Source organism: Callorhinus ursinus, unplaced genomic scaffold (genome assembly GCF_003265705.2).
Source record: "Callorhinus ursinus isolate GAN/ISIS: 27379988/994484 unplaced genomic scaffold, GSC_fseal_2.0 scaffold110, whole genome shotgun sequence".
In the NCBI taxonomy this organism is placed as follows: Eukaryota; Metazoa; Chordata; class Mammalia; order Carnivora; family Otariidae; genus Callorhinus; species Callorhinus ursinus.
The window spans coordinates 346,452-373,639 of record NW_027397172.1 but is presented as its reverse complement, the minus strand read 5'-3'; the positions used below and the strand labels follow the sequence as shown (position 1 = coordinate 373,639).

General features: G+C 55.6%; 1 protein-coding gene across 3 annotated transcripts; it reads left to right on the top strand.

Moving 5' to 3' along the window:
- Positions 1-784: 784 nt before the first annotated feature.
- Positions 785-22,896, top strand: SMPD4 (sphingomyelin phosphodiesterase 4). Of its 3 annotated transcripts, XM_025857290.2 has the most exons (20): positions 787-950; positions 3,050-3,133; positions 4,795-4,881; positions 5,482-5,624; positions 5,775-5,850; positions 6,411-6,519; positions 6,627-6,679; positions 7,117-7,268; positions 9,116-9,248; positions 11,476-11,547; positions 14,651-14,737; positions 17,216-17,361; positions 18,104-18,194; positions 18,819-18,919; positions 19,362-19,525; positions 19,964-20,169; positions 20,519-20,752; positions 20,988-21,119; positions 21,247-21,375; positions 21,470-22,896. In XM_025857290.2, the coding sequence occupies exons 1-20, from the start codon at positions 876-878 to the stop codon at positions 21,797-21,799; spliced, it is 2,604 nt and encodes an 867-aa protein (XP_025713075.1). In that variant the 5' UTR covers positions 787-875; the 3' UTR covers positions 21,800-22,896. The 3 variants fall into 3 exon arrangements, with proteins under 3 accessions (XP_025713076.1, XP_025713075.1, XP_025713077.1); XM_025857291.2 differs by lacking the exon at positions 3,050-3,133 and having other exon boundaries at positions 785-950; XM_025857292.2 differs by lacking the exon at positions 14,651-14,737 and having other exon boundaries at positions 788-950.
- Positions 22,897-27,188: the final 4,292 nt, after the last annotated feature.

Below are 27,188 nucleotides of genomic sequence, written 5' to 3'. Positions count from 1 at the left end.
CTCCGCCATTTGATCCGCATTTGCCTGCGGCATGAGACGTGATAAAAGCAGAAAAATGTTCATCTTTAGCCCCGAAGGCTGACCTATAACCTGAATAGTTTTGATAAGGATCAATAAGTACTGGCTGCTACATTCTTAAAGGGTCTCATGACTGCCAGTTAATATCGAGCTGAACGATAAGCACCAGAGAAATCTTGCGAAAGTAGCTTTAGGACTAGAAATTCCGAGAAGACATTTATGATCCAATACTCCCTGCACGGCTCCTCCGCCTATCGAACACTAAGCATATAACCACCAGCTTCATACAGCAAAAGTGCAGCAGTCTCTGCCTACAGGCCCTGTCCCTGTGCTACTTCAATGAACTTACTAAGTTGCACCAAGAGTCTTAAGAATTCTTTCCTGAAGATTGCACTCAGTGATCCCACAATAGGGAGATGTGTTAGGCGTGGGGGATACCGAGGCTGACCGCAGAGACACGTTTCTGGGCGATCAGGGTCAGACTGCATTGGTCATTCTCACTTGGGCAGCAGCCCCAGCGCAGTGCCTGCCATATAGTAGGCGCTCAATAAAGGCCTGTCAGAAGAAGGTCATTGCAGGGTACAATTATTCTGCGCCCGTTCCCCATTAGGGGGCGCGCCTCCAGGACCCTACTAAACATTCTCTTTATGCGCACGCGCGCTTCTTACAGTTCCTACAGTCCAAGAACTCAGGGTTAAGCGACGCTGCTGCCCCCACTGCGCACGCGCCTTCAGAGATGTAACCCATAAACCCGGCCGGCCTTCACTTTGCGCACGCGCCTTTTGAGATAATTGCGGGCCGAGTTGGTGGTGTGTTTCCCGCCAGGCCAGGGGAGGCGTGACGCCAGGCGCAGCTTGATGACGACATTTCGGTGCCGGGTAGCCGAATGGCGGTCTTCGTCCCTTAGGCGAGCGACTTCATGGGTCCCACAGGTGAGTGTTGGGAGCCGTGTGCGGGACGGTCTTATGTCCCCCCGAACCTCCGCCGAAGCCATCTCCGTTCCTGAACGAGCCAGGCCTCGGGCCGGGCGTTGGTGTGTGTGCCCCTTGTCTGGCCGGCCGGCTGGGAAACCGAGGGCCCGGCTGCGCCTTCATGCCACCCTCTCGCGCGCCTCGCACACCCCGTCCTGGTGGGTGCCCGGTTTACGTTCGTTGAACGAGTTGGCGGAAGGAGAGATTCGAGTTGAAGTTGGGCCTTAGGCTCAACAAGCTGTGTGGGAGGAAGAGCCGGGTGTGGATTCTCACCCGACTCATCTTCCCTGTGTGGGCCGACCTTCCTGAGCCTCAGTTTCTTCATCTGTAATATGGAGATCCCGATGCTCACTTCACAGGGCAGTTGTGAGCAGCAAATGGGAGCATTCTCTGCTTCTCAGAGCGCAGCCAGAGGGAGGCCTTGGCAGTAATGTGATTTGCTTGGCATGATTGGTGTTGCTACTCTGAGAAGAAACCTCAAAAGATCCGAAGGACCCACTGAAGAAAGTGGCTGTAAAGTGGCGGATGAAGGGAACACTTGGTACATAGTGGAGAAGGGTGTGATGGAGGAGCCTGGCTGGGGTAGGATTAGAGAACAGGGCCTTAGGAGACACTGCCCTCTCTCGGAAAGACTTTGCTTTGGCGCCTCTGGGCCTCAGTCCTGAGCTGATGCCAGTGCAGGCTTCCTCTGAACAAGGAGGTACTTCCACCTCATCATCTCTAAAGCTTTGCCCTTTGCAAACAGGCCAGGATTTTATGCTGCTTTGATTATTTTGCTTTGGTCATTTTAATCACAGTGGTTCAGGACTGAGGCCTTTGAGGTCTTCCTTAAAACTGAATTTGATAGCTAGTGTCATGCAGAGAATTGAAAAAACCCTGGAGGTGTTTCTATTGTCAAGAGGCAGGGATTCACATCTCGTCTCAACTCCTCCACTGCCTCACAGCTTCCTTGCGCCTAGTCTTTCCTCATCCACATACACTTCTGTTTGCCACCTCAGCACCCTTACTCATGCTGTGGGCAGAGCTGTGCCAGGAAGGCATCATCAGTGGGACTAGGCAGGCTCCCTTTCTGTTCAGTCCACATCTGGCTATTTTCAGTTTCTGACCTGGGTGGAGAGAGAGAGAGGAATCTAGAGAGTTGCTCCTGATTTTCTGATGGCTTGTTCAAAAACTCCCTCGGCTGAGCTTGCTCATCCCCTCCATTCATTCCATTCATTCTCATAGAGCACAGGTGACATACCTGTCTCTCTGGAAGATGTGTTCAGAGGTCTGTGTATTAGGATCTTGGCTCTGCCATTTACCAGCTAAGTGAGGGCAAGTGCTTATCTCCTCTCTGCTTCCACTTCTTTTTATCTGTATTGACCTCACAGGATCGTTGTGAGGATATATGTTTTCTATTTTTCCTTAACAAACTTAGCAGCTTAAAACTGCATCCACTTATTATTTCAGAGTTATATAGTCCAGAAGTCTACGCAGGCTCCAGTGGGTTCTCTGCTTAGGATATCACAAGACTGAAATCAAGGTGTTGGTTGGCTTTGTTCTTACCTAGAAGCCCTCGGAAAGAATCTTTTTCCAAGTTTATTCAAGTTGCTGGCAGAATCCAGTTCCTTCAGGTTGTAGAACTAAGGTCCCCGTTTCCTTACTGGCCGGCAGCTGGAACTGCTCTGTATCTTATGGTCCGCCCCCTTGAGACTTCAGTCATATCTGCAAAATTCCTTCATAATACCTAGATGAGCATTTGATTGAATACCCAAGGATAGGAATCTTGGAGGGCTATCTTTAAAATTCTGCCTACCCCTGAGGATTAAATGAGGAGATATACAGAGGGTCCTTAGAAGCAGGCACCCAGCAAGTGCTGTACAAGCGTTACCAAGGATTCGCCACTGCACACTTGGCTCTGAAGCTGGCCATTGCAGACTGCATCAGACCGGCATTTCTATAAAACCTGGAATTCGGCAGTGCAGAGTGTATTGAATTATACAAATACTCCCCTGGGCGTTGTAAGGCAATATAATCCGCTGTGTGGCAGATGTTGAGATGTCGCCTTTGTTTTTTCACAGTGGTTTCCTAAGACGGCCGTTGTCAGCGGCCCCCAGGAGGCTGCTATGGCGTTCCCTCACCTGCAGCAGCCCAGCTTTCTGCTGGTAAGTACCAGCTGCCTGTGGGAATGTCAGCATGATGATTGTTCTACAGCTCAGGGACTTGCGAGTTCTTTCCCCTGACCTGAACTTTCTGTTGGGGTTTTTTTTTCCCCCTCAAAGATTTTATTTATTTATTTGCCGGAGAGAGAGGGAGAGGGAGAGTATAAGCGGGGGGAGTGGCAGGCAGAGGGAGAAGCAGGCTTCTTGCTAAGCAAGGAGCCAAGCAGGCTTCTTGCTAAGCAAGGAGCCCGATGTGGGACTCGATCCCAGGACCCTGAGATCATGACCTGAGCCGAAGGTAGACGCTTAACCATCTGAGCCACCCAGGTGCCCCTCTGCTGGGGGTTTTTTGAGGGCATGTGAAGGAAGTTGGCCTGGGGGTTAGAATCCTTAGACTTGACCCTGGCCCCTTCCGGTGTAGGACATTGGGTTTACTCGAACCCCTGAGCCCTGGTTTTCTCATTTACAAGATGAGTTTCTCACCTACAAGGTAAGTTGATTCAAATCCATTTTCACTACTTTTGAAAGGATATACATCAGAATTTCCACATCTTGTATATCTTTACACACTTCACGGGGTATTCTAATAATCGTAACTGTCATCATTGGAAATTGGCAGGACTGCACTCTCAGTATTAAACATGACGCCGGGAAATTACATGTGAGGCAGATAGCCATGGTGTGAGGATTCTTTATTTCAGTTCCCAAAAGATACTTTTTGTAAACGTTTATTCAGAAGGACATCCTTCCTTGGTGCCCCTTCTAGAGCCAACACATGCGGTGCTACTGGCATTCAGTGGGTAGAGGCCAGGCATGCAGGGAACCTTCCCACAGTGCGTGGCTGCAACAGCCCAGATCTTTATCTCTGATTGAGACAACACCCTCATTTGGAGGTGGTTGAGGCCTTAGATAGCCTTGGGCAAAGCCCTCTTGGTTCAAATTCTCGCATTTCCTCCTGATCTTAATCCACACCCCACGACCTTGGGTAGATTTCCTTCATTCTTGTCTTGAATGTTCCCTGGCTTATCCATCGCCTTCATGATTAGTGTCGACATTTGGTTAAAGCCATCTGTCATTTCTAGCCTGCCTTGTTTCTTGAGGTAATGAATTCATTTGGCTCGTTATCTCCTGAACAGAGGAGAGCTTGGTTAAGAGGGCTTCTGCTGTCTCCCTTGTTTTGTTGGGCATCCTCACTGATGATCACAGTGGTGTCATCACGGGTGGTCATCACAGGGAAATTTCCAGTTCATGTGTATACACTCAGGGAGTACTCTGTGGTCTGTGAGGGGTGCCCCACACAATAAGGGTCCTCTTCTGGCTGCGGGGCTGACCCTGGAGCTGACCCCCTGCTCTAAATTGGGTGGAAGTCACTTCTGTCGTGAAAATGTGTAGTACCCTGCCGTAACTGGGGATGCCTGACAGAGGGTGCAGGGAAGAAGCCTGAGAGTTGGCTGTCTGGAGAGCAAAGGACCCCCGCCTCTCCTAGTTGCATCCTTTAGGCCACTGACACACGCATGACCTGATGCACGAGATGCTGGGGAGCCGTGCCCATGGCGTGTCTGACTCCTACCTATCACTTGGGTTTCTGTTTTGATTTGAGCCAGAAAACAGCTGCCAAGTAAATATGCTCATGATTTTTTTTTTTGGTTTGTTCTATCTTCTAGGCTAGCCTGAAAGCTGACTCTATAAATAAGCCCTTTGCACAGCGGTGCCAAGACTTGGTTAAAGTCATAGAGGATTTTCCAGCAAAGGTACAGTTCTGCTCGCATCTCTTTAGGGCATGTCTCATATAGTCTTTGAAAAACATTCTCATAGCCCCTGATTCCCAACTCTGAGCACTGCCCTGCAAAGAGGCCTGACCTAGTATTGGACACATTTATGGACACATTTAAACATGTCAACATGTAAACCAGGGGTTCTCAGCCACAGGTGCTTCTGTCCTGCATGGGACACTTGGCGATGTCTAGAGACATTTTTGGCTGTCACACAGGAGAGGGTGTTACAGGCATAGAGTAGGTAGAGGCCAGTGACGCTGGTAACTTTCCCAAATTGCACAGGACAATCCAACCCAACAAAGACGTGTCCAGCCCAAAAGATTGAGAAACCCTGGTTTTCACACTGAAAATATATATTTTATTTAAGCCATACCCAGAATTATCAAGTAGTAAGTGTAGCCCAGGAAGCCAGCCTGGACAAAGATTCTCACCCTGGAAATTTCCAGTTCATGTGTACACACTCAGTGAAGGAGGTGGACAACTTGGGGTGTAGCGCTGGACTGGGCAGGAGGCCCCCATGGCACACAGCCCAGCAATGGGCACTGGTCAAAGCCATCCCCCCAAACACCATTTCAGGAGCTGCATGCCATCTTCCCATGGCTGGTGGAGAGCATTTTTGGCAGCCTGGACGGTGTCCTTGTCGGCTGGAACCTCCGCTACTTACAGGGACGCATGAGTCCTGTGGAATACAGCATTGCGATGGAATTTCTAGACCCTGGGTAGGTAGGTTTGTCACCTGAGAGGGGCTGGATGTTTCCTCATGGTGATCGCATTCTTAAAGCACTATATTTCTCAAAGTTAAGAAACAATCAAAGCAAGATGGTTTACAGTTCATTGCTTTGTTTTTGTTGATTTAATTTCATGTTCAGTGGCCCAATGATGAAGTTGGTTTATAAGCTTCAGGCTGAAGATTATAAGTTTGACTTTCCTGTCTCCTACCTGCCTGTAAGTAAGCCGTGGGGTGAGCGTCGTGCTCAGGGCAGAGCGCCCTGCACAGCAGCTGCGGTGGTGGGTGCTGGGCAGGGCTTGGGGGCTGCAGCCATGGGCAAGAGAACGCCATGGTGTCTGCTCAGGGTCCAGGAGGCATCATTCCCAACTCTGCTCATGGAGAAGGCACTATGTGACCTGGTTTGTTCCTGGCTGAGTGGCAGGCACGGCTGTGTGACCAGTTGCTCTGTTTTTCTGAGTTTCCAGTCCTTCAGTGGTAAATTGAGGGGTGATTTGCTTGGTGGATATCGGAAGCAAAGGAGATGGGGGAGCCTGAAGCCCTTGACGAGGCTCAGAAACACACAGCTGCTGCCCTTGCTGTTTGGGGATCTTCCTGAGGATAGTGTGAGCGATTCTGAGTGGAGGCCCTCTTGCTCCAGCGCTACCCAGAGGACAGCAGTGCTCCCCCAGGCAGGGTCCGTGTGCTGGTCGCCTCCGCAGCAGCCCTTCCCAAAGGCTGCACTGCACGGGGGCACCCTGCGGAGCCTGCCCACAAACCCAACTCCCTGTCTCCACAGGGCCCTGTGAAGGCGTCCATCCAGGAGCGTGTGCTCCCTGACAGCCCTCTGTACCACAACAAGGTCCAGTTCCCCCCGACGGGGGGCCTCGGCCTGAACTTGGCTCTCAGTATCCTTTGTCAGCCCCGCAGGGCTGGGGAGGCCATGGGGGGCCGGGACACAGTGCTGGGGGTGGCCCAGTAGCCCTGCCCGTTTGCCCCCTGACGCTGTCATCAGATCCGTTCGAGTACTACATGTTCTTCTTTGCTTTGAGCCTCATCACTCAAAAGGTACAGGAGGGGTGCCCCTGAGCAGCTTTTTACCAAAACCCCTGTGGAGGGTGGGGGCTGTGGCCTAGGACTTTCTTTATCGTCCATGTCTTTTCGAATTTCTCTGGCTTGCCCTCTGCATCCTCTTCCAGCCTTTGCTGCTCAAGCCATCCTCACTCAGGATGACAGGCCGGTGGGCACACTTGACCTGGGCACCCCGAGTGGTAGTTGGGGGGCTTCCTGTGGGAAGTGGTTGCATGCTAAAAAGGACTCTGGGATCTAGTCAGGCCCCCTGTGGTGGGAACTTGTCTCCCAGTACTACCCTGGGTGCTTGTGGTCAGGCCCCTGGGATGTGGCCCATGTCCCAGGGCTCGTTGATTTGAGCCCTGAGGCTGCTGGGGTCTGCAGCCAGGGGACGGCACACAGAGCCACACACCAATGCGGATTTGCTTTTCCAGCCACTCCCTGGGGCTCTCCACATACGAACTTCAGACTGTGCCTATTTCATCCTCGTGGACAGGTACCTGTCATGGTTCCTGCCCACAGAAGGCAGTGTGCTCCCCCCGCTCTCCTCCAGTCCCGGGGGGCCCAGCCCCTCACCAGCTCCCAGGTAAGGCTCTCTGGCTGCCCTGGCTCTTGGCCTAGGGTGGCCCATCCCTGCAGCTAGCCTGTAAAGTCTGGCCCTTCCACAGGGGAGTGGCCTGGGCAGTGGGCATTGCTCACAGGGACAGAAGTGCCACTCTTTGTCCCGGGTGCCCCAATGTTTCTTAGGCCTGAGATCCCCCAACCCCAGCTGCCCTGGCACAGACCGGAGGGCGGGGGTGAGGAGGATGTCTGGGCCTGGGTTTGCAGTGAGCAGGTCCTGTGGCCCCATGGACAAGGCCTGGCTTTGGTTTGGGAGTGGGCTGTGTTCTGCCCATTTCAGCCCTCCCTACATGTGGCATCCAAGTCCCACACAGAAGCGGTGGCAGGGGTTTCAGAGTGATGTTACCAGAGCTGATCGGTCGCACTGGGCAGGTGGTGCTGGAGGGAAAGGGTCTGTAGGCAGGCCACAGCAGGGCTGATGTGAGGAGGAGTAAGAGCAGGAGGAATCTGTGTAGGCTGCCGGATGAGGTCTTGGCCTGAGCCAGAGGTCCTGGGGTATAGAGCCTTTTGTGCCAATCCAAGCAGGCTGGGCTGTGGCTAGACCGTGCAGGAAGGGAGTGTGCAGCCCGCCTCAGCCTGAGGGTGAACTGAGGCCTTTAGCCAGGGGCCGATTGGCCGCCTCTCCCCAGGAGACACTTGTGACCCGGGAACTGCCACCCATGTTCCTCACCCTCCTCAACCTCGCTGGTGCACCTTCTTCCCTGGGAGGTGGGGTCTTTCCTGCTGGCACAGGAATGCCCCCGAGGAAAGGGGATTGAAAGGAGGAGATGGGGGCGTGCAAGTCGGGAGAGGCTGCACAGACATTGGTAATGCTATGGCCGAGAAGGACCCGGGCTGGCCAGCTTCACGCCCTGTCAGAGGCAGGTTTCAGGTGCCAAGCTGTTTTCCGGGCCCAGTTGTGTTGGCTTATTTTAACCTAGAATTTCAGACTTAAAACTTGCCATGAATAACAAAAAACTTGCATAGATCCTTCTTCTACCTTTCTGAATTGTTTTATTCTGTTTATCTGTACATGTTTCTTCCAGGCCATTTGAGTAGGTTATAGACACAACACCTGCTATTTTTTAATGTTTTGGAGTGTATTTCCTAAAAGCAAGTGCATTCTCCTACACAGCCACTGCACTTTTATCTGAATCAGGAAATCGGTATCGCTGCCAGGCCAGCGTCTCATCCTCAGACCCCACTCGGGCTGCCCTAGCTACCCCACTAACGTCTGCCGCCTGGCTGGGATCCAGCGCAGGCTCACTCGCTGCGTGCAGTTACCTCTGGTCCCCCTTCAGTGCGGAACAGTCCCTCCGGCTTCCCATCTTTCCTGACCTTGATGCCTTTGACTGGTGCAGCCCAGGGGTGTGCAGAATGCCCTTATCGCAAGTTCTCTGGTGTTTCCTAGCGATTAGGCCCAGCGGCCATGGAGTCTGTGTGCTGGTGACATTGTCTTGATCACTGGGCCAGGGGGGTGTTGGCTAGGTTTTCCTACTGTAAAATTAAATGGGTACTTTGTGCCAAGTTAATTAGCAAGAGGGATTTGTTGGGAAGATACATTGAGACTATGTAATTATCAGTGGTGTTAGTGTCTCTTGATTATCGCCAGCCAAATCAGTTATTAATAGGATGGTTGCCTAGGGGTGGTTGTGTGCTTTCATCCCTTACATTGACCAGTGCACGCTCTGCAGTAGGGAAGTGGATTTGGGGGCCGTCCTGTGATTCAGCAGGTGGTAATGGTTACAGTTGCCACCGATGTTCACGTTCATATCGCCCCTGGTTGTGCCAGCAGGACCCCCTAACGAAGGCCTGTTTCTGTGTGTCCCTCAGGACGCCAGCCATGCCCTTCGCTTCCTATGGCCTCCACCACACCAGCCTCCTGAAGCGACACATCTCTCATCAGACGTCTGTGAACGCAGACCCTGCATCCCATGAGATCTGGAGGTCTGAAACTCTACTCCAGGTGAGAGTGAGGAAACCCTTCTCGTCTTCTGTTTCAAAATAAACTGCCCAATCACCTTCCGCCCCAGGGGGCAGAGGCCTAAACACTGCCCTCAGCCTGAGAGTGCTTCTAAATTGTTGGTGTTTTCCTGCTGTGACGTGCCCACCTGTCTAACCTGGATGTCATTGGCAGTGCTGTTCATCCCAGGATTCACTGTGGGGTTTTGTCTCGTGGTGGTATGAGTGCTGCTCAGTTTCCACTGGACCCGTGTGCATGCAGGCTTGCCCCACACTGCACGTCTCTGACCTGCTCCCACAATGCTGGAAAGGTTTCCTGTGATCCTCCTCATTTGGGTGGATATTGAGCCCCTGCACCAGTAGTGTTTTTATAACAATGGCCAGAAAAGGCTTACAAAGCCTCTAACCTTGCTTGGCTGGCAGCCCCTATCCCTTCCGGGTTGGGGGATCCACATGGGAGGTGGTAGGGCCCCTTGTCTGCCCTCGTGCAGGCTCCAGCCTCTCATGCAGGCTTGGGCTGGCTCCCTCCCAGGCCAGGCTGTCTCTCCAAATGCACCTTGGAGAGGTTCAGCTGGTTCTCGACGCCGGGGCGGAATTGGTAGCCACGAGCATCACTTACTGACAGCCTGACACATGGATAAGATGGGGTTCTGTCCCTCCTGCCTCGTACATAACTCTTGGTGTATGGGCTGCTGCACTTTCAGCAGTCTCCATGTCGTTGTTGAGACCACACCGGGAGATTGGATGGCTGGACTCAGCCTCCCTGTTCGCAGAGGGGCCTTGGTGCTTCAGGTGCCCCCAGCTAATGTGGATTCTGGGCTGTGCCAGCCCATGAGGAGGGCCTGTGGCCAGGACATGGGCTTATGGGGCAGAAATGCTGGAGGGTTGTTTTCTGGACCAGAAGGCTAATGCTCACTCTTTTTTTTTAATTATTGAGGAAAAAATTTCTTTGAATTGAGGTAAAATACACATAACATAAAGTTTACCATCAAAGTATGCAGTTGAGTAGAATTACATATATTCATGTTGTTGGGGAAGGAATCTCCAGAACTTCCTCATCTTGTAAAACAAACTGTACCCATTAAACAGAAGTTTTCCATACCCCCTCCTCCCAGCCCCTGGCCCTCTGCATTCTGCTTCCTGCGGGTATGATTTTGACTCCTGTAGGATCTCATAGAAGCAGAATCATATGGTAATTAATGCTTTTTGTGACTGACTTGTTTTGTGTAGCAGAGCGCCGTCAAGGTTCATCCATGTGGTAGTACGTTGCCAAGTTTTTTTTTAAGTCTCAATAATACTGTGTCATATGGATCTACCACTTCCTGTGTTTCCACTCATCAGTGGATGGCCACTGGGGTTGCTCGCATGTTTTAGCTATTGTGAATAGTTCTGTTATGAACACGGATGTACAAAAATCTCTTAGATACTCTGATTTCAATTCTTTTGGGTATATACCCTGAAGCGGAACTGCTGGATCGTGTGGTAATTCTGCTTAATGCTCTGAGGAAGCACCGTACTGTGTTCCTTGGCGGTTGCACCGTCAAACGTTCCCACCAGGGGACCAGGGGTGCATGGCCGTGCCAACACCCATGATGTTCTGGTTTTGATTAGAGCCCGCCTAATGGATGTGAGGTGGTGTCTCTCGGTGGTTTTGATTTGCACTTCCCTCATGGTTGGTGATGTTGAGCATCTTTTTGTGTCCTTATTGGCCATTTGTATGTTGTCTGGTGAAATATCTGTTCAAGTCCGTTGCCCATTTTTGAATTGAGTGGCTTTATTTGTGGTTGGGTTGGTTGTAGGAGTTGTCTATGTATTCTGGATATCCATTCCTCCTCACATACATGATTTGGAAATACTTTCCCCCATCCTGTGGGTGGCTTTTTTCACTCTGGATAGTGACTTCTATATGCAAAATTTTTTTAATTTTCATGAAGTCCGATTGATCTCTTTTCTTTTGTTGCCTGTGCTTTTAGAGTCTTAGCTAAGAAATCGTGGCCAAATCCAATGTCATAAAGCTTTGTCCTCACGCTTTTTTCTAAGAGTTTTATAGTTTTAGCTCTTACATGTAGGTCTCTGATCCATTTTGAGTTATTTATTGTTTCTAGTGGAAGTTCATTCTTTTGCATGCAGATACCCAGTTTTCCCAGCACTGTTTGTTGAAAAGAACTGCCCTTTGAACGGTCACAACACCGTAGATGAAAATCATTTGACCACCCAATGCTCTCTTGCAGGTTTTTGTGGAAATGTGGCTTCATCATTATTCCTTGGAGATGTACCAAAAAATGCAGTCCCCTCACGCCAAGGTATGTTGCCGAACATTTTCGTCCCTGTCTGCTCTGGCCCGGGTGTCCCTAGTCCACCTGCTACTTCTTGTCCTTAATCTCAGCTAGTTTTCAAGGGCTAGATGGTGGGAGGCAGAAACTCACCACCACCCCTTACTCCAGTGCTGGACAGCAGGTGGGTTTGGTTCTGTGGTGGACTTCCATGGTGAGGGCTGGAGGCCTATCCTCTCTGGGGTCCTCCCCTTGCTACTTCCAGAGCCCCCTCCCTGGCAGCCGGAATGGATGAGGTTGTGGCGCTGTAGGGGGGGCAGGAGAGTCACGGATGCCTCTGGGAGTCACAGCCAGGTCTGTCCCCTCTACTGTCACAGCGCCTCCTGCTTTCCTGCTGAGGTGGCATCCGGCAGCCCTCGCTCCCCTGGGTGCCCAAGCTGCCCCCATGGGGGCCGGCTGCCCCGTGGACTCGTCAGGGTAGAACGGCTCTGTCTGCTTAATAAGAGGCAGGGCGGGCACCTAGGTTCACACTCCATGAAACAGCCTGAAACACGCGAACCGGGGCCCTGCTGGGGGCAGCCTCAGCCTGTGACCCATTGCGCCATCCGTGGCTTCTGTGCGCTTCTGGGCTGCCTCTTAGATGTTGCTTTTGTTGATGCCAGACAGAATGCTTGAGAGATTCCTTAAGAATTAAGACTCTCTGGGCCTGAAATTTGTACGGGTGCCCTGTAACCTTCCCTCTGCGATTCCAGCATGGAGCAATTCTTTTCCCGCTGCAGAGTCTCAGCAACCAGCTCTGCTTCCCTGCTCTCTGCTGAGTACTGGTTTGGGGAGCACCCCCAACTGCTGCTCTCTTAAAGTGCAGTGCAGAGTACCCCAAATCTCTGTCCTTGGCACCACATGGGACGGAGGGAAAGCCGGGACTCCTTGGGCCCCTCGCGTCACTGAGGACCCGCGCTGCCACTCCTGCTTCCAGAGTGGACTTGCACGTTCCTGGCTAGTGCACGGTGGTCAGGGGGCCGGGCTTCCGCCTTGGGTCCTGAGGGGCTCACTCAGCCGCTGTGCATGTGGCTTGGTCTTGCAGAGGCAGAGGCTGCTTTGCTGCATCACCTTCCTGGCTGTTCCTTCTGTCCTCTCAGCTAGTGCGGGCACACTCGCTGTAATCTTTAGCAGATCTGCCAGTCACAAAGGTGCTCTAGGCTGGCTGTCACCTGGGAGGAGTGGTGGGCCGGACCTGCTGGGGCAGGGGGGCCTTCCCCTTCTTCCCCACGTTTGCTTCCTCTTGGCCAGACCAGAGGGCAGGTGAGAGCTGCTCAGAGTGGCTGGTATTGGGGGACAACTGGGAAACCCCCACCAGGCATCCGGAGAGGGTTTGTGTTTTTTTGTTGTTTGTTTGGGGTTTTTTTTTTTTTGCCTCCTACTGAGGCTGACAACAAAACCTTAGTAAACCTGGTGTGTGGGAAGTGGAGAAAGCCAGCTGCGGAGGTCTCTTCCTTCTGAGGCTCTGTACTATCTACCCAGGCCTGTGCTGTGCCGTGTGGGATTCTGGCCTTGGGGTCACTGTTTCCTGACGTTAGAGATGCAGGAAGTGCAGCTCTAAGAGGTCCCGCAGTGCTTCCATGCCTAGCCTGGGTCCAGAGTGGATGCCTGCTCCATAGAGCCCGGGCCTCTCCTCCACCCCAGCTTACTGAGGAGGGCTTCTGGAAAGGCAGTTGGTCGCTGAAGTCCGCACACTCCTGCAGGCCGCTGTGGGGCCTGCCCAGTGTTCCTGTAGACTGGGCAGGTCCCCAGCAGGGAACCGTGGGCTCCCCGATTCCCACTGAGCTGCAGCTAAGCCCGGGGTCTGGCCCAGAGGAAGACCTTGAAGGGCAGACCCCTCCTTGCTGTGCTCCTTCCTGCCCTTGCTCTTCGTGTCTCTGGTTGCGCCCGTCTCCTCAAGGCCTGGCGCACGCATGCTGACCTCTCCTGCACGCAGCATGGTACTCAGTGGGAGGCGTGGCCCTCACCGGGCAGGACGTGTGCCAGGGCCAGCTCTGCGCTGTGCTTGGCTGAAGGGGGACTGCTTTACCAGGCCTTGTCACTGCAGGCGGGGAGGGCAGACGGTGGGTTGGGAGTGGACAGCTTTGCCAACTCAGCTGTCGTCACCCATGTCCCAGGCTGTCCCAGCCTCAGGGTTCTAGCTGCCTCTGGGTGTGTGTGGCCATGGCCAGATTCTCGGGGGCCTGTTGGGACTAGTGAAGGGCTCTGTGTGTCCGGAGTTAGGGAGTTCTGATGAGGTGGGAGAGATGGATCTCTCAGAATTCGAAACCATGAGTATTTGCGCCACCTGTAACGATTTCCGGAATGTGGGGTGTGGAGGGCGTTAGCCCTCGTGGGCTGAGCCTTGCTCGCCTCCGTGCCACCCTGGGAATCAGCCCCCACAGAGAGAACCATTCAGGAGGGGCCACTGATTGGATCTTTGATACCTAGGAAGTGACCACATCATATATCAATTTGGTAAATTTCTTTTTGGGACAACCCAGGGAAGTCCAATAAATGACGTATTTTTTTTTCCTGAGCAGAGAGGTCTCCATTAGGAATGGGCTCCTCAGAAGTTTCTTTTCTGAGCCTTGGGGCCTTTAGGGCCTTGGTGGCTGGCATGTGTCCCAGCAAGGCCCCCGGGGTCCTGGCGGGGTGCAGCATGCACGTGCCGCACACACGGGGGTCGGGGAGGGCAGGACCCTCTGGCAGGAAAGTGAGTCAGGCCGACTTCAGAGAGCTGGAGGGACCTTCAGGCCCAGTGACGTGGAGGAGGCTGCCCAAGTGACCTTGAGCATCCGTCTCTGCCTGGCAGGTGGAGGAGCGGCCCTCAGGCCTGGCTCTGGTCTGCCCACCAGGCAGGGCCCCTTTGGGCTGCTGAGAGGGTGGCGTCCCACTGGCCTGAGGCTGCGGGGCTCTGATGGTGTGGATTGTCACTGATGTGCTTTTGTTTTGTTTTTGTTTTTTTTTCTCTCCTCACTTCTGGGCTCATTTTTGTCTTTCTCTCCCTGCTGTCCCCTTCCCGGTCTCTCCCCTCCTGTCCCCTGCCCTGCCCTCTGCCCTGCCCTCTGCCCTCCCCGCCTCTTCTCGGCTTCTCTGTTTTGTTGTCTCTCAGCTGGAGGTTCTGCACTACCGACTCAGTGTGTCCAGCGCCCCCCACAGCCCCGCCCAGCCCAGCCTCCAGGCCCTCCACGCCTACCAAGTACTGGCTGCTCTCCTATTGTTCCGTTTCACCCCTGCCCTGTGGTGTGAGCCATGGAGCGCATGGCAGTGCAGTGGTAAAGCGAGGGGCCTGCCGGGGGCCGGCTGGGGTGACTCAGACCAGTTCCAGACAGAGCAAGGCCAGTGTGTGTTGGGGATGGTGGCGAGTGGCCATCTTTGGCCTGCCTTGGCCCTCAGCTTGGCAGATTAGCCCAGGTTTGGGGGGTGGGGCCACCAGATTGGCCTGGCCAAGCCCCAGGCCAACCAGAGTTCGCATGCTCTAGGGAGTTGGTGGCTTCTGTGCTTGGCCCTGGTCGGAGGAGTGGAAATAGTGCGGACTTTGCAGCGGCCCTCCCCATTGCAGTGCAGGCCTGGCGCTCAGGACCTAACTGAGCATAGGGACACCCCTCGGCTCATGGTGGTGCGGCTCTGCCGACCCCAAGCCTCTGTGAGGCCAAGGGGCGGGGAGGAAAGGGCTCGGCCCCCCAGCCTGGAGAGGCTGTCGATTCCTGAGCACACCAGGCCCTGGCCTCTTGTGGACTTGGGCGCTCCTCTAGAGGCGGGCAAGAGTGGGTGAGAGCCTCGTGGAGACGGGTCTGCTTTAGGCAGGGACCACCGGTGTGGACGGGTTTGAGGTTGATAGGTGGGGTTCAGACCTGCAGGCTGTTTCAGGGCTGATGGAGTCTGGTAGCTCACGATTCACGAGATGACCACCACGATGTCTGGGCAGAAAGCATGCGTCTAGATCCATGCTCAAGGCCAGGGGTCTGTCCAGTTGCCCTCAGTGGGAGCACACAATAACACTTAACCGGATACTTGAACGCAAGATGAGAAATCAGTTTGCTGGGATGGGGTGGTGAGCACACACAGGGTTCCCGCTCAGAAGCAGCAACTGCTGGGAAGAAGGAAGAGAATGGTCCCGGAAGGGCCGGCAGGGGCGGGCTGAGCACAGAAGCGGGTAGTACTCCATCCTGTGTTGGGGAAGGTCTCACCTGGCTCAGAGCAGGATCCCTGGAGAAACGTCCATGGCAGGGGAGGTTGCTTAGCTAAGAGCTGGGCCCAGTAAGAAATGGCCCAGGCTTTGGGAGCATGTCCCTAGGGGCACGAACCTGGAGGAGGCCACGTGCAGCTGTGGCCAGACTCCCGTGGGGATTTGGCTCGGGGGGGCAGGGGGAGGCGGTCAGAAGAAAGGTTTGGCTTCCCCCAGCGGGAAGACAGCCCGAGGGGCTTCCAGCGTGACGGGAAGGGCCTGTGCGGACGAGGAGGGGGCGCAGTTCTGGTTCAGCGCGGATGCTCTGTCCTCTGTCGCAGAGACAGTGGCGGGGTCGGCAAGGGCCCAGGAAGGAGAAAGGGGAAGGCCCCCGGGGGCACAGGGGCTAGATTACAGCCTGGCCTCAGTGCCCTCTGAAATTTCGTTATTGTGAAAGTATCTTACACTTTTTTCTGCAAATGATGCAAATTCATCACACAAAGACTTAAACACACAGAGAAGCAGCAGCCGCTCTCACAAAGCCCCGTAGCTCCCTGCGTGGGCACACTGGGCGTGGGGTGCGTTGCCTGGGCCCGTGGAGGTAGATCCGTGGCGGGGCGGCGGCTGGGTGCCTGGGCCGTGCCAGGAGGCATGGCCTCTGCCAGCCGCAACATTGTCGGGATCCGGACTAGGCTTCCGAAAGCTCCTCCGTCGAGTCTGTGGAGGCCCCAGGGGCCTGGGGCTGGTGACTGTGGGGAGAGGAGTATGCCTGGGCACCCCAGAGCTGGCAGGTACCTGGGGCCTGCTGGTGCCATCCTCTGCCAGTCAGGGGACCACCCTGTTCTCCGTCATGGCACAGCCAGCAGGCAGGCTGTCCTCTCAGGTCTGAGTCTTAAAGAGCCTACTTGGTGAATCAGAACTTCAGCCCACCAGATTGAGAGTGCTCTTGTCTTGGGGGTCGTGCTGACCACAGGTCCGTTAGCAATAGAAGGGCCACCCTGGGCCGAGTCCCCAGCTGGCGGGTCTAGGACGGGGAGTGGTCGGGGTTGCAGTGGGAGAAGGAACTGGGGAACGTTTCTGCCTGAAAAGGGAAGCCAGGGGCCCCAGGGAGCTGTCTCCACACACCTGGGAGGCAGGCAGGAGACCCGGAGTCTAGATCTGGGGGGCGGGGGGCTGGGGATGCCGCCTACCTCGCCCCCTGCTGCTCCTCTCGCTGGCCAGAAGGTGGGGCCCCCTGAGGACTTGAATGGGCAGCAGAGACCCAAGTCAGCCACAGAGGGTACAAAAGGGTTTGAAGCCCACAGTGAAGCCCTTCGCAGGTGTGTTGCCTGGGCCTGCAGGTGCTCTTAGCAGGTCTCGGGGCCAGCGAATGAGGTGCGGGGAGGGCCCTGGGGGTGGCCCACGTGTCCTGTGGGGGAGAAGCGGTTCTGGGCGGGATATGGCCAGACCTGGGGGCCCCACCCCAGACTGGCCTGGGTCCTGACGCTGCCCCCCCCCCCACAACGTTAGGAGTCGTTCACGCCCACCGAGGAGCACGTGCTGGTGGTGCGCCTGCTGTTAAAGCATCTGCACGCCTTTTCCAACAGCCTGAAGCCCGAGCAGGTCTCTCCCTCCGCCCACTCCCACGCCACCAGCCCCCTGGAGGAGTTCAAACGGTGGGTACAGGGCCGTGTGCAGGGCTCCCGTGCCCCTGGCTGCCGCTGCCTCGTCCTGCACACAGGTTGCCCGCAGTGACCTGTCCCTGGGGTGTGAGGGGATGGCCTGTGAGGCCTCTGCAGGGTGGGGCAGGTGGGACATCACCCTGGGTTTATCTCCCCACCCCCACTCAGGCCTCTCGTTCGAGGCCTGCCCTCTTTGGTAGAAAGAGCCAGACTGGCCAGAGAGGCCTCATCTTGCTGCCCTGTCTTGTGCCCTCCTCCCCAGTAGTGGGCAAAGTGGGAGCTCTACAGTGACCACGTTCCTCGGAACGCCCAGGAAAGCCCGTGAGCTGGGAGCCCCTTCACCGCAAAGTGGCTCATTTGTGACTGGAGACTGAGCTCTGTGCTGCGCCCTCCCCCCCTCTTCCCTTCTGCTCCTCCTTCCCTCCGTCAGAAGAGCCGGGATGGTGGTCTGATTCCTAGGCTGACTGGGGCCAGCAGAGCAGGTGACTTGTGTCTGGAGAGCCAAGCAGAGGTGGTCACAGGAGCCTCACTAGATCATCCACATGTGTGCTGTGTGACCTAGGGACATTACCTAACCTCTCTGAACTTTGGTTTCTTTTTCTGAAAAATGGGCCAAAAGTAGGGGACCTTACTTCCAGGGAGTGCCCCCCCGCTCGCCCTGGCAGAGCTGGCCCTTGCAAACGGGAGACGCTGGGCTCGCCTATGAGGGGACCCTCTCCCCTCCTCTCCCCTGCAGGGCCGCCGTCCCGAGGTTTGTCCAACAGAAGCTCTACCTCTTCCTGCAGCACTGCTTCGGCCACTGGCCCCTGGATGCATCGTTCAGAGCTGTGAGTGTCAGCCCCATCTCGCCGCCCTTGCCCTATGTGTGCCCCAGGAGGGAGGTCCCGTGGGGTGAACGCAGGAGGGATCAGCTGTTACTGCCAAGGCCTGGTGAGGAGGCCTTGGGGGCTCACGTTCTGCTCGTTTGAATTTCCAGAGCCACCCCTCAGGTACAGAAAAACTCTGTGCGCCCTGACTTTGACCCCAGGTGTCCATGCCGGGTGGGTTCCCAGCCTCACCGAGCTGTACCTGACCCGTTCATCGGGGGGAAGCACTCCATGTTCCGTGTTTCTGGAGGGCCTCGATGTCACAGGGGCTAGTACTAATGTAGTGTTGTGTGTCAGCTACGTGCACGTTAAAAAATCGTTCTAACCAAATAAAAATAAAAAAATAAACATCGTGGGAAGGTGTGTGGAGTTCCCTCCTGGGCCCTCCGAGGGCAGCAGGTGGGAAGAGGCCAGAACCTGGTGGCACCCCCAGGGGAAGTCCCACAGTTAGACTCATCCCTGCTCACCCGAGCTGCCTCCCGGGAGCTGGGCTCCAGGCCACCCAAGGATTTGGCCCAAAACCCCAGCCCCACAGCTTACCAGAGTGCCGGCTGCAAGGCCCTCAGCACACACGTGTCTCACCAGGTCCTGGAGATGTGGCTGAGCTACCTGCAGCCCTGGAGGTATGCACCCGAGAAGCAGGCTCAGACCAGTGACTGCCAGCCCCGGTGTGTGTCGGAGAGATGGTGAGCCCTGGCACGCTGTCCTCCTGGCAGGTTGGGGGGGGACCTCTTCAGGGTGGGACAGGCCACCCCCTCCTTGACCCTTGACTGGGCTGTGTTGCCTGGGCCCCGGGATTGATCTCCTGCAGAAACAGCTGGTGGCTCTCTCCTCTGCGCTGTCCCCTTGCTGTTCTTGTCCACTCAGGTGTCCATTCACACCCACCCCCAAACTGCCCCTCAACCCCCACCACCCTTCTTCACTAGTGCTCTGCCATAGAGGCCTTGTCTTCTTGGGAAGGGCCTCATCCTGGGGAGGACTATGTCATCCACAGGAGACCTGGTTCTCCCCCGCCTCCCTGGTCCCTCAGCCACCAGGAGGTCATGGCTAGGGAGAGTCTGAAAGCCAAAGAAGGGGGGTGGGGTGCAGTGGGAGGTGTGGCCCCTGATGCAGCGCCTGGGTCCCCAGGGCGCCCTTTGTGCAGGAGAACCTGCTCATGTACACCAAGCTCTTCGTGGGCTTTCTGAGCCGCGCGCTCCGCACCGACCTGGTCAGCCCCAAGAACGCACTCATGGTGTTCCGAGTGGCCAAAGTCTTTGCCCAGCCCAACCTGGCTGAAATGATCCAGAAAGGTAAGCCCTTCGCGAGAGGGGGGCGGTACGTAGAGAGGGACCCACGGGCCCTGCGTGTGCCTCACAGGCTTGCGGCGGCCTGGCCAAGGTGGCGTGGGGGCTCCTGGTGCGCAGTGGCCGGGGGGCAGGTCTGAGGCCCGGCATGCTGGGCGGGAGGTGTGGGGGTATCAGAGGGAGAGGAGGCAGAGTGCAGAGTTCCATCTCCCTGGTGACTCGGTGGTGGCGTCAGAAAGCAGTCTTGGTTCCAGTCAGGTCTTAGGTGGCTCTTTCAGGCGTTAGCTTCTCTGGCTTTCGTTTGTGAACGTCGGCCTTCCCGCGGAGACTGGTGGGGACTGCAGGGGCCTCGGGAGCCTCCACAGGCGCTCAGGAAGCCTGCCGGTGGCGACGGGGTGTTGGGTGCCGTGGAAGCTGAAGCCAGACTCGTGTCGTGCTCTCCAGGGGAGCAGCTGTTCCTGGAGCCCGAGCTCGTCATCCCACACCGCCAGCACCGACTCTTCACGGCGCCCCCCTTCACCGGCAGCTTCCTGTCCACATGGCCACCGGCCGTCACCGACACCTCCTTCAAGGTGAAGAGCCACGTCTACAGCCTGGAGGGCCAGGACTGCAAGTACACCCCGATGTTTGGGCCCGAGGTCCGGACGCTGGTGAGTTGCAGCTCTCCCGGGCCACATGGCCGTCCGGAGGCTGTGGGAACTGCAGGGGGCGGTGGCGCACACGCCTTGCGGCGGGGAGCTAAGGTTGGGTGTCACCTGGACGGACGCTGCTCGGCTCCTACCCTTTTTTTTTCACTGAGGTCTTAATTTTTTTCTGATACTAAAGGCAACATTTGTTGGAAAGCTTTCACATTTAGAATATGCATGTCTTAGTCTTAAAAACTCCTTGGCCCGTCCCGGCCTGCTGGGGGCTGCCCCAGGGCCACCTGCCAGTCTCCTGGTGGCCGGGTGGCACGAAGCGGCCCACCGGAGCTGGCTGACCGGCCCGCGCGCCCCGCAGGTCTTGCGCCTGGCTCAGCTCATCACGCAGGCCAAGCAGACTGCCAAGTCCATCTCCGACCAGTGTGGGGAGAACACGCCGGGCCGCCCCTTTCTGTCATGGCTGGGCTTCTGCTCCACAGACACGAACGGCTGCTACCCAGCCAACGACCTGGACGAGATGGGGCAGGACAGTGTCCGCAAGACAGACGAGTACCTAGAGAAGGCCCTGGAGTACCTGTGCCAGATGTTCCGAGTACGAGCCGTGGGGGCCGTCCCCTCCCCGGTGTCTGCCCCCCGCGCCCCCTCCCCACTGTGGGAGCCTGTGGGAGGTGTAGCCTGTACCAGCGGTGTCCTGTCTGGGTCCCCTCGCGGTCGCTGTTCGAGGCCCAGGGCTGAAGCCCCATCTCGTCCCTTCACCCGGAAAGTGAAAGCAGGAAGCAGCGCAGCTTCCCCAGAGCCTTTTCCCCCCCACCCCCACCCCCCAACAGCTCAGCGAGGCCCAGCTCGCCCAGCTCACGCTCGCCTTGGGGACAACGCAAGATGAGAACGGGAAGAAGCAGCTTCCAGACTGCATCGTGGGAGAGGACGGGCTCATCCTCACGCCCCTAGGCCGGTACCAGGTAAGGTCCAGGTCCAGGAGGGCTCCTCCCATCCCCCGTTGTCTTGGACGCGTCTACACGGGTGTGTTTGCGGGCCTGCCCGCTTGGCCCAGGCTCCCCTGGGGCTCGCCTCTCATCCTGCTTCTAGATCATCAATGGGCTGCGGAGGTTTGACATCGAGTACCAGGGGGACTTGGAGCTGCAGCCCATCCGGAGCTACGAGATCGCCAGCCTGGTCCGCATGCTCTTCCGTCTGTCGTCCGCCATCAACCACAGGGTGAGTGCCGGGGGGCGGGTGGCCCTCGGGGAGAGGCTGGGTGAGCGTGCGGCCCTGCCCGTGCCCACTGCCCGTGCCTCTGTCTGCGCCCCAGTTTGCAGGCCGGATGGCAGCCCTGTGTTCCCGGGCCGACTTCCTCGGCAGCTTTTGCCGCTACCACCTCATGGAGCCTGGGCTGACGGGCAGGCACCTGCTGAGCCCCGTGGCGCGGGGGTCCACAGTCAGCCGGGCCCGGGGCCCGAGGCTCAGCCTGCGCTTCCTGGGCAGCTACCGGACGCTGCTCTCACTGCTTCTGGCCTTCTTCGTGGCCTCCCTGTTCTGTGTCGGGCCCCTGGCCTGTGCCCTGCTCCTTGTGCTGGGCTACCTCCTCTACGCTGTGGCCATGACGCTGCTGACCGAGCGGAGCAAGCTGCATCAGCTCTGACCTCGGCCCAGCGCTGCCCTGGCCCAGCCAGCAAGAGGGCCACGCGGCCCCTCTCTTGAGCCTGGGGCTACCTCTGAGTGACGGGGCATTTTCCTGCAGCCACAGAGGCATGCGTAAGAGAAGCTAAAACAGGAGGCATGTGGTCCAGGCTTGGCAAGGACGAGCATGGCATCCACAGGACTGTTAGTCTCACAGGACAGCCCTGGACCCGTCCGCTTGCTCCTCTCTGCTTCCCTTGTCCCCGGGCCCTGCAGTGACATGGCTCTCGAGGCCTTTCTCTCCTCTGACCATCCTGGGTCGAGCTGTGTGAAGCTTGGGAGGCAGTGCTCCCCAGGTGGGGCCTCGCTGTTCGTCAGGTTGGCAGACTGGGTGCGAGTCTCCTCTCCCTGGCGACAGCAGGACAGTAGCTCAGCCTCTGGTTCCAGAGAAGAATCCAAAACCCTGGAGTTTCCTGAGAAAGTTAGAGGGTGGTTCTCTGGTTCCTAACCTCCCATCACATTTGGCAAAGTGAAGGTCATTCTCCACGCGGTCCCGGCAATTCCGAGGCTGGGCCATACAATTCCACTCTGTAGGAGAACAGATCCTCCGGGAGCACAGATGCTCGGTGGGATGGTGCTTCACCTCTGGCTCCCTCCCCGTCCCCAAGCCATTAAGCACGTTGCTTGGTGGTGGCCCAGCCTCACTGCCTCGTTGGGATAGGCACTCATACTCTGTGGGCGGAGGGGACGCGGCCAGGAGTTGGGCATCGTCTGGGCTGCAACCAAAGATGGTCACAGGCATTGTTTGTATCTTCAGTAAAATGAGGTGCAAAGGCCCTAACTTTTTGATGACATTTAAACGTTCAGTTACGCATTCATGGTCAGAAGTCCTCCCCACAGGGTCTCAGGCACTTTCGTTCATCCGGGTGACGCACCAGGGAAAACATCTCAACAGCAATTTTAAACCAAGCCTTTGTTTCTGTTTTTAAGTTTTCAAATTTTACATGTCGAGTTTTGTATTTCCATGTAAACTCAGAATAATGGCCTTCTGGGACCTGTGACCAAACATCAAGTTTGTAACCAACCACAGATCTGAATAAAACCTGTTTTGGCTCCTGAGTCTTCTGGTGCTGGGGCTCAGCCCCCAGCACAGTCGCCTTTACGGTTCCCCCAAATGGTTGGGGATGGCAGCGACCAGGGAGGTGTCACAGCCCCTGCCCAGAGGGACGGCAGGTTGGTTTGTTTACAGCGGCAACAGACCAAGGCAGATGGAAGCGGTGAAGTGGCCGTAATGACAGGGCAGCTCCTGGGAACTCCAGAAGCCAGGCCCAAGCTGAGTCGAAGCTGGGAGAATCTTGCCTTCCATTCGGCTTATCGGAGTTGGCCTTGATTCAAAAAGCAACGCTGGAATGTGAGTCCAATTTTCTGTGGCTTCCGGAAGCTCGGAGGGTTGTGTGTGCTGCTGGGAACTGAAGTGTGCCCCCACCAGCCCCACGTGAGCACCTTGTTTAGGGTGCTTAGCCAGGTGCCAGTGTCCCATGTTCCCCTGTCCCTAGACAGGATGGTTGCTTTTGTCAGATTGATAGAAATAAGATGACATTATTTCTACAAGTTCAGTGGTAACAGATGAGTGGCTTTTGTCCCCAGACTCGTTAGGGGATGTGAGCACACAGAGATGATGGTCCGGGGTCCCCCGTCAGTGGCACCGTCTGCCCACGAGTCCTCCTTCCCAGATTCGTGGGGTGGATGTCCACCCTGCCCTCGGGGATGGGGTGTCCCCCCACCCTCCACTTTTCCATGGCTTCCCTTGTCCACGTTTCTCTTGTGCCCTGTTTTCACTGGAAAACCTCCAACACCCTGGGGCGCCTGGGTGGTTCAGTTAAGCGTCTGCCTTCGGCTCAGGTCATGGATCCCAGGGTCCTGGGATCGAGCCCCACATCGGGCTCCCTGCTCAGCAGGAAGCCTGCTCCTCCCTCTCCCACTCCCCCTGCTTGTGTTCCCTCTGTCGCTGTGTCTCTGTCAAATAAAATCTTAAAAAAAGAAAACCTCCAACACCCTAAAAAGCACAAACGGAATGCTCCACCCGTGCATCCATGAACTCTGAAGCAGTGTCCTGCTGTGTGCAGCCTGCGTGGCGCTGGGCGCCTGGAGGGAACAGGCCGGAGTTCCCATTGGCCTGGGATTTCGTGGTGCAGCCCAGCAGGCATAAGGAAGGTCAGGGAGGGCCTGGTTCCCGTGGCTGGGACCTGGGAGGTGATGTCTGGAGAGACCACCGTGCCCCGTGGCTCCCCCTGCAGGAGCAGAGCTGCTGGCTGGCCAGTGGCTCTTCCAGGCGAGGGCAACGTGGACATTACCTTCACGATGACCCCCATTAGTTTGCGGAGCTCTCGCAGTTTGAGAAAGGGCTGGGGGACAAGGGCAGAGGTGCAGGAGCCCTAGAGTCACAGCTCGGGGGGCAGCGGAGGCAGCAGTTCTGTCCGCAGCACAAGGAAAGGGTAAATGACACCTGAGGGCAGAGGCTACAGGGCCTGGCTTGGGGGGGTCAGACGGGGATCCTGCCGCCCATTCACTCCTGCCTCCTGGAGCCTCACCTCCCGCTAACTGGCTTGCCCCCGCCGCTCCTGCTCACCCCTCCACCCCAACTGCCGCCAGAGGGCCAGATCCAGACCCCTCAGACCACATGGCCCGGGTCTTTTGGTGGCATTTGGCACAGGAGGCACAGCGCATGATGCCCTGGAGGCTTGGCTCAGCCCGTCGTGCGTCTGACACTTGCCAGCCCCTCAGGGGACATTGTTCCCAGGAGCCCATGCTGACCCCATTGCCTTTCGACACCAAATCCATCAGACCCCGAGGCTTCAGCCAGCCCCACCCCTGACCCCAGCTGGCTCAGGCTCTGATTGCTCAGTGTAAGTGACCCAAGGACTACTTCCCCCCCCCTTGATGTCCAAGAGTAGCTCAGACCCTCTGGATGACCAACCCTCAGTGATAAGTCTGATGTTATAAATAGAGGTGAGCGGTGACTCGTGTAGCTTTCACTTAAAAAATTTAGGTAGCTTTGTTTGACTCTGAAAACCAGAATTCCTAGCATAATTTTCTCAAACATCTAGTGACCAAAATAGATCAAACTATTTCCCAATCTCTCCCCTTCAAGAATTCCAACTTTCTCCCAATTGATATTCCAGCTATGAGAACAGCCAGTGACTTTAATATTCACATGTCGCTACTGCCTTTTTAAGATTTGATTTATTTGAGAGAGTCCACAGGCACACGAGCAGAGGGAGGGGGAGAAGCAGACTCCCTGCTGAGCAGGGAGCCCAACCCGGGGCTCAATCCCAGGACCCTGAGATCATGACCTGACAGCCACCCAGGCGCCCTGCATTTTTTTTTTTTTAAAGATTTACTTACTTTAGCAGGGATGGGGCAGGGAGAAGGAGAGAGTCAAGCAGACTCCGAGCTGAGCGTGGAACCTGCCGAGGGACTCTTTCTTACAACCTGAGCCAAAACCAAGAGGCTTAACCTACTGAGCCACCCAGGCGCCCCCGTGAGCCACCATGGCTTTAAGAGGTCAGAAGAATGCAAAGAAGCCAGAGAAAGGAGCAAATGTCTTCCAGCCATAGTATAAGGCTGGCACTTGGGAGAGCTGAGGGCTTACTGCACCCGGAACGAATAGGCATTGGGGTAGGTGATCAGGCAACTGGACAACGGCTTGCACTTTCTCTTTTGGGTCTTCTTACCATTACACATCTGCAGCTGCCTTCCCTCAGCTAGCTGTGTTCACCTCTCGGAGAACAGCCTCTTTAGGGAGAATCGGGCCTATGAGACCCGCCACTTGGCACCCACGCCACCTGAGTACTGACATGGCATTTCCCGGTGTGTAACTCAAAGCACTTATTTCTTGTGATGCGCGGGTGAAAAGCTGCCCAAACCTTCTGGAGAACTGTGGACTTCCCACAATTGACATGTGCATCTTGTGCTCAACAGAACATGATCTGGGAGGCTCTGACTTTGTGCATCTGAAATCTCATTGTTTAAGGGTCTATGTTCCAGGCAATGCAGTAAAGTGGGTGAAATGAGCCTTCTGCCTGGGGTGGCTGCAGACAGCCCCACACTTACTCCCTGCACCCTACCTTTCCGGGTGGGAGGAGGGCTGTTTTCACCCCACACGGCTCGGTGCTCCCTGCTGACGTGTACAGTCTGCTCCTCAGGCCAGGTCTCTGAAGGTCGGCTTGGTCCACCTCCTTCCTCAGCCAGCAGACCCCCACCCATCCCGGAAGACAATCAGTCATCACTTCCTCTAGGAAACCTTGCCTTGCCTCCACCTCCCCTCCTCCTGGGCTGGATTCAGTGCCCTCCTTGGTACTCATCACCTCCTTGGTACTCATCACCACCTTTTGGCAGATAAAAGTCAAGAGGGATTTATTTATCACTTGCTTGGTGCTGGACACTTCAAAGTGCTGAATAAATACTTCTAAATGAATCTCCAGCTAGTGTGTTTGCTCCTTTTTTTCCCCTAAAGATTTTTATTTATTTATTTGAGAGAGAGAGCACAAAAGGGGTGGGGGGCAGAGGGAGAAGCAGACTCCCTGCTGAGCAGGGATCCAGATGCGGGGCTCAATCCCGGGACTCTGGGGTCATGACCTGAGCTGAAGGCAGATGCCCAACCAACTGAGCCACCCAGGCGCCCTGAGTGTGTTTGCTCCTTGAAGACAAGTATATTGTACTCATCTTTCTAGCTCCAGCACTATGCAAGTACATAGCAGCTGCCCAATAAATACATTTCACAAATACTATACCTATTTTTTGAGGGGGGGAGGGGCAGAGGGAGAGAGAGAATCTTAAGCAGGCTCCACGCCCAGCATGGAGTTCAGTCTCACAACTCTGAGATCATGACCTGCACCGAAATCGAGTCAGATGTTTAAGCAACTGAGCCACCCAGGCGCCCCAACAAATACTGTATGTATTATATACACATCCAGCCTCTAAAACCTCAGGAATCACAATACAAATGACTTGGATGAGTTAATCTGTACATGAGTAGAAAAGGATTGGGGTGGGGGAGGGGCTCTTCAGTCTAAGGTTGACCAAAAATCACTGGGGAAAAACGTGATCACGGCACTGGGAAAGACCTGTCCAATCATTCAGATCATAGACCAAGATAGAAGACCTAAAGTTATAAAACTGTCAGGAGAAAACAGAGAAATAAATCTTCACAACCTTGCATTAGTCAATAGTATTTTAGGTATGACACCAAAAGTATAAATGCCAAAAGAAAACATAGGTAAATGGATTTTATCAAAACTAAAAAATTTTGTGCTGAAAAAAACGACACTTTGAAAGTGAAAAGACAACCTACAGAATGGGAGAAAATATTTCCAAATCATATATTTGACGAATATATAAAGAGTTCTTAC

Excerpts from the sequence above, each read along its gene's own strand:
- SMPD4 (XM_025857290.2), top strand. The coding sequence starts at position 876 with ATGACGACATTTCGGTGCCGGGTAGCCGAATGGCGGTCTTCGTCCCTT. Across the intron at positions 11,548-14,650 it reads TGCAGTCCCCTCACGCCAAG|CTGGAGGTTCTGCACTACCG; the intron begins GTATGTTGCCGA and ends GTTGTCTCTCAG. Across the intron at positions 19,526-19,963 it reads GGCTGAAATGATCCAGAAAG|GGGAGCAGCTGTTCCTGGAG; the intron begins GTAAGCCCTTCG and ends CGTGCTCTCCAG.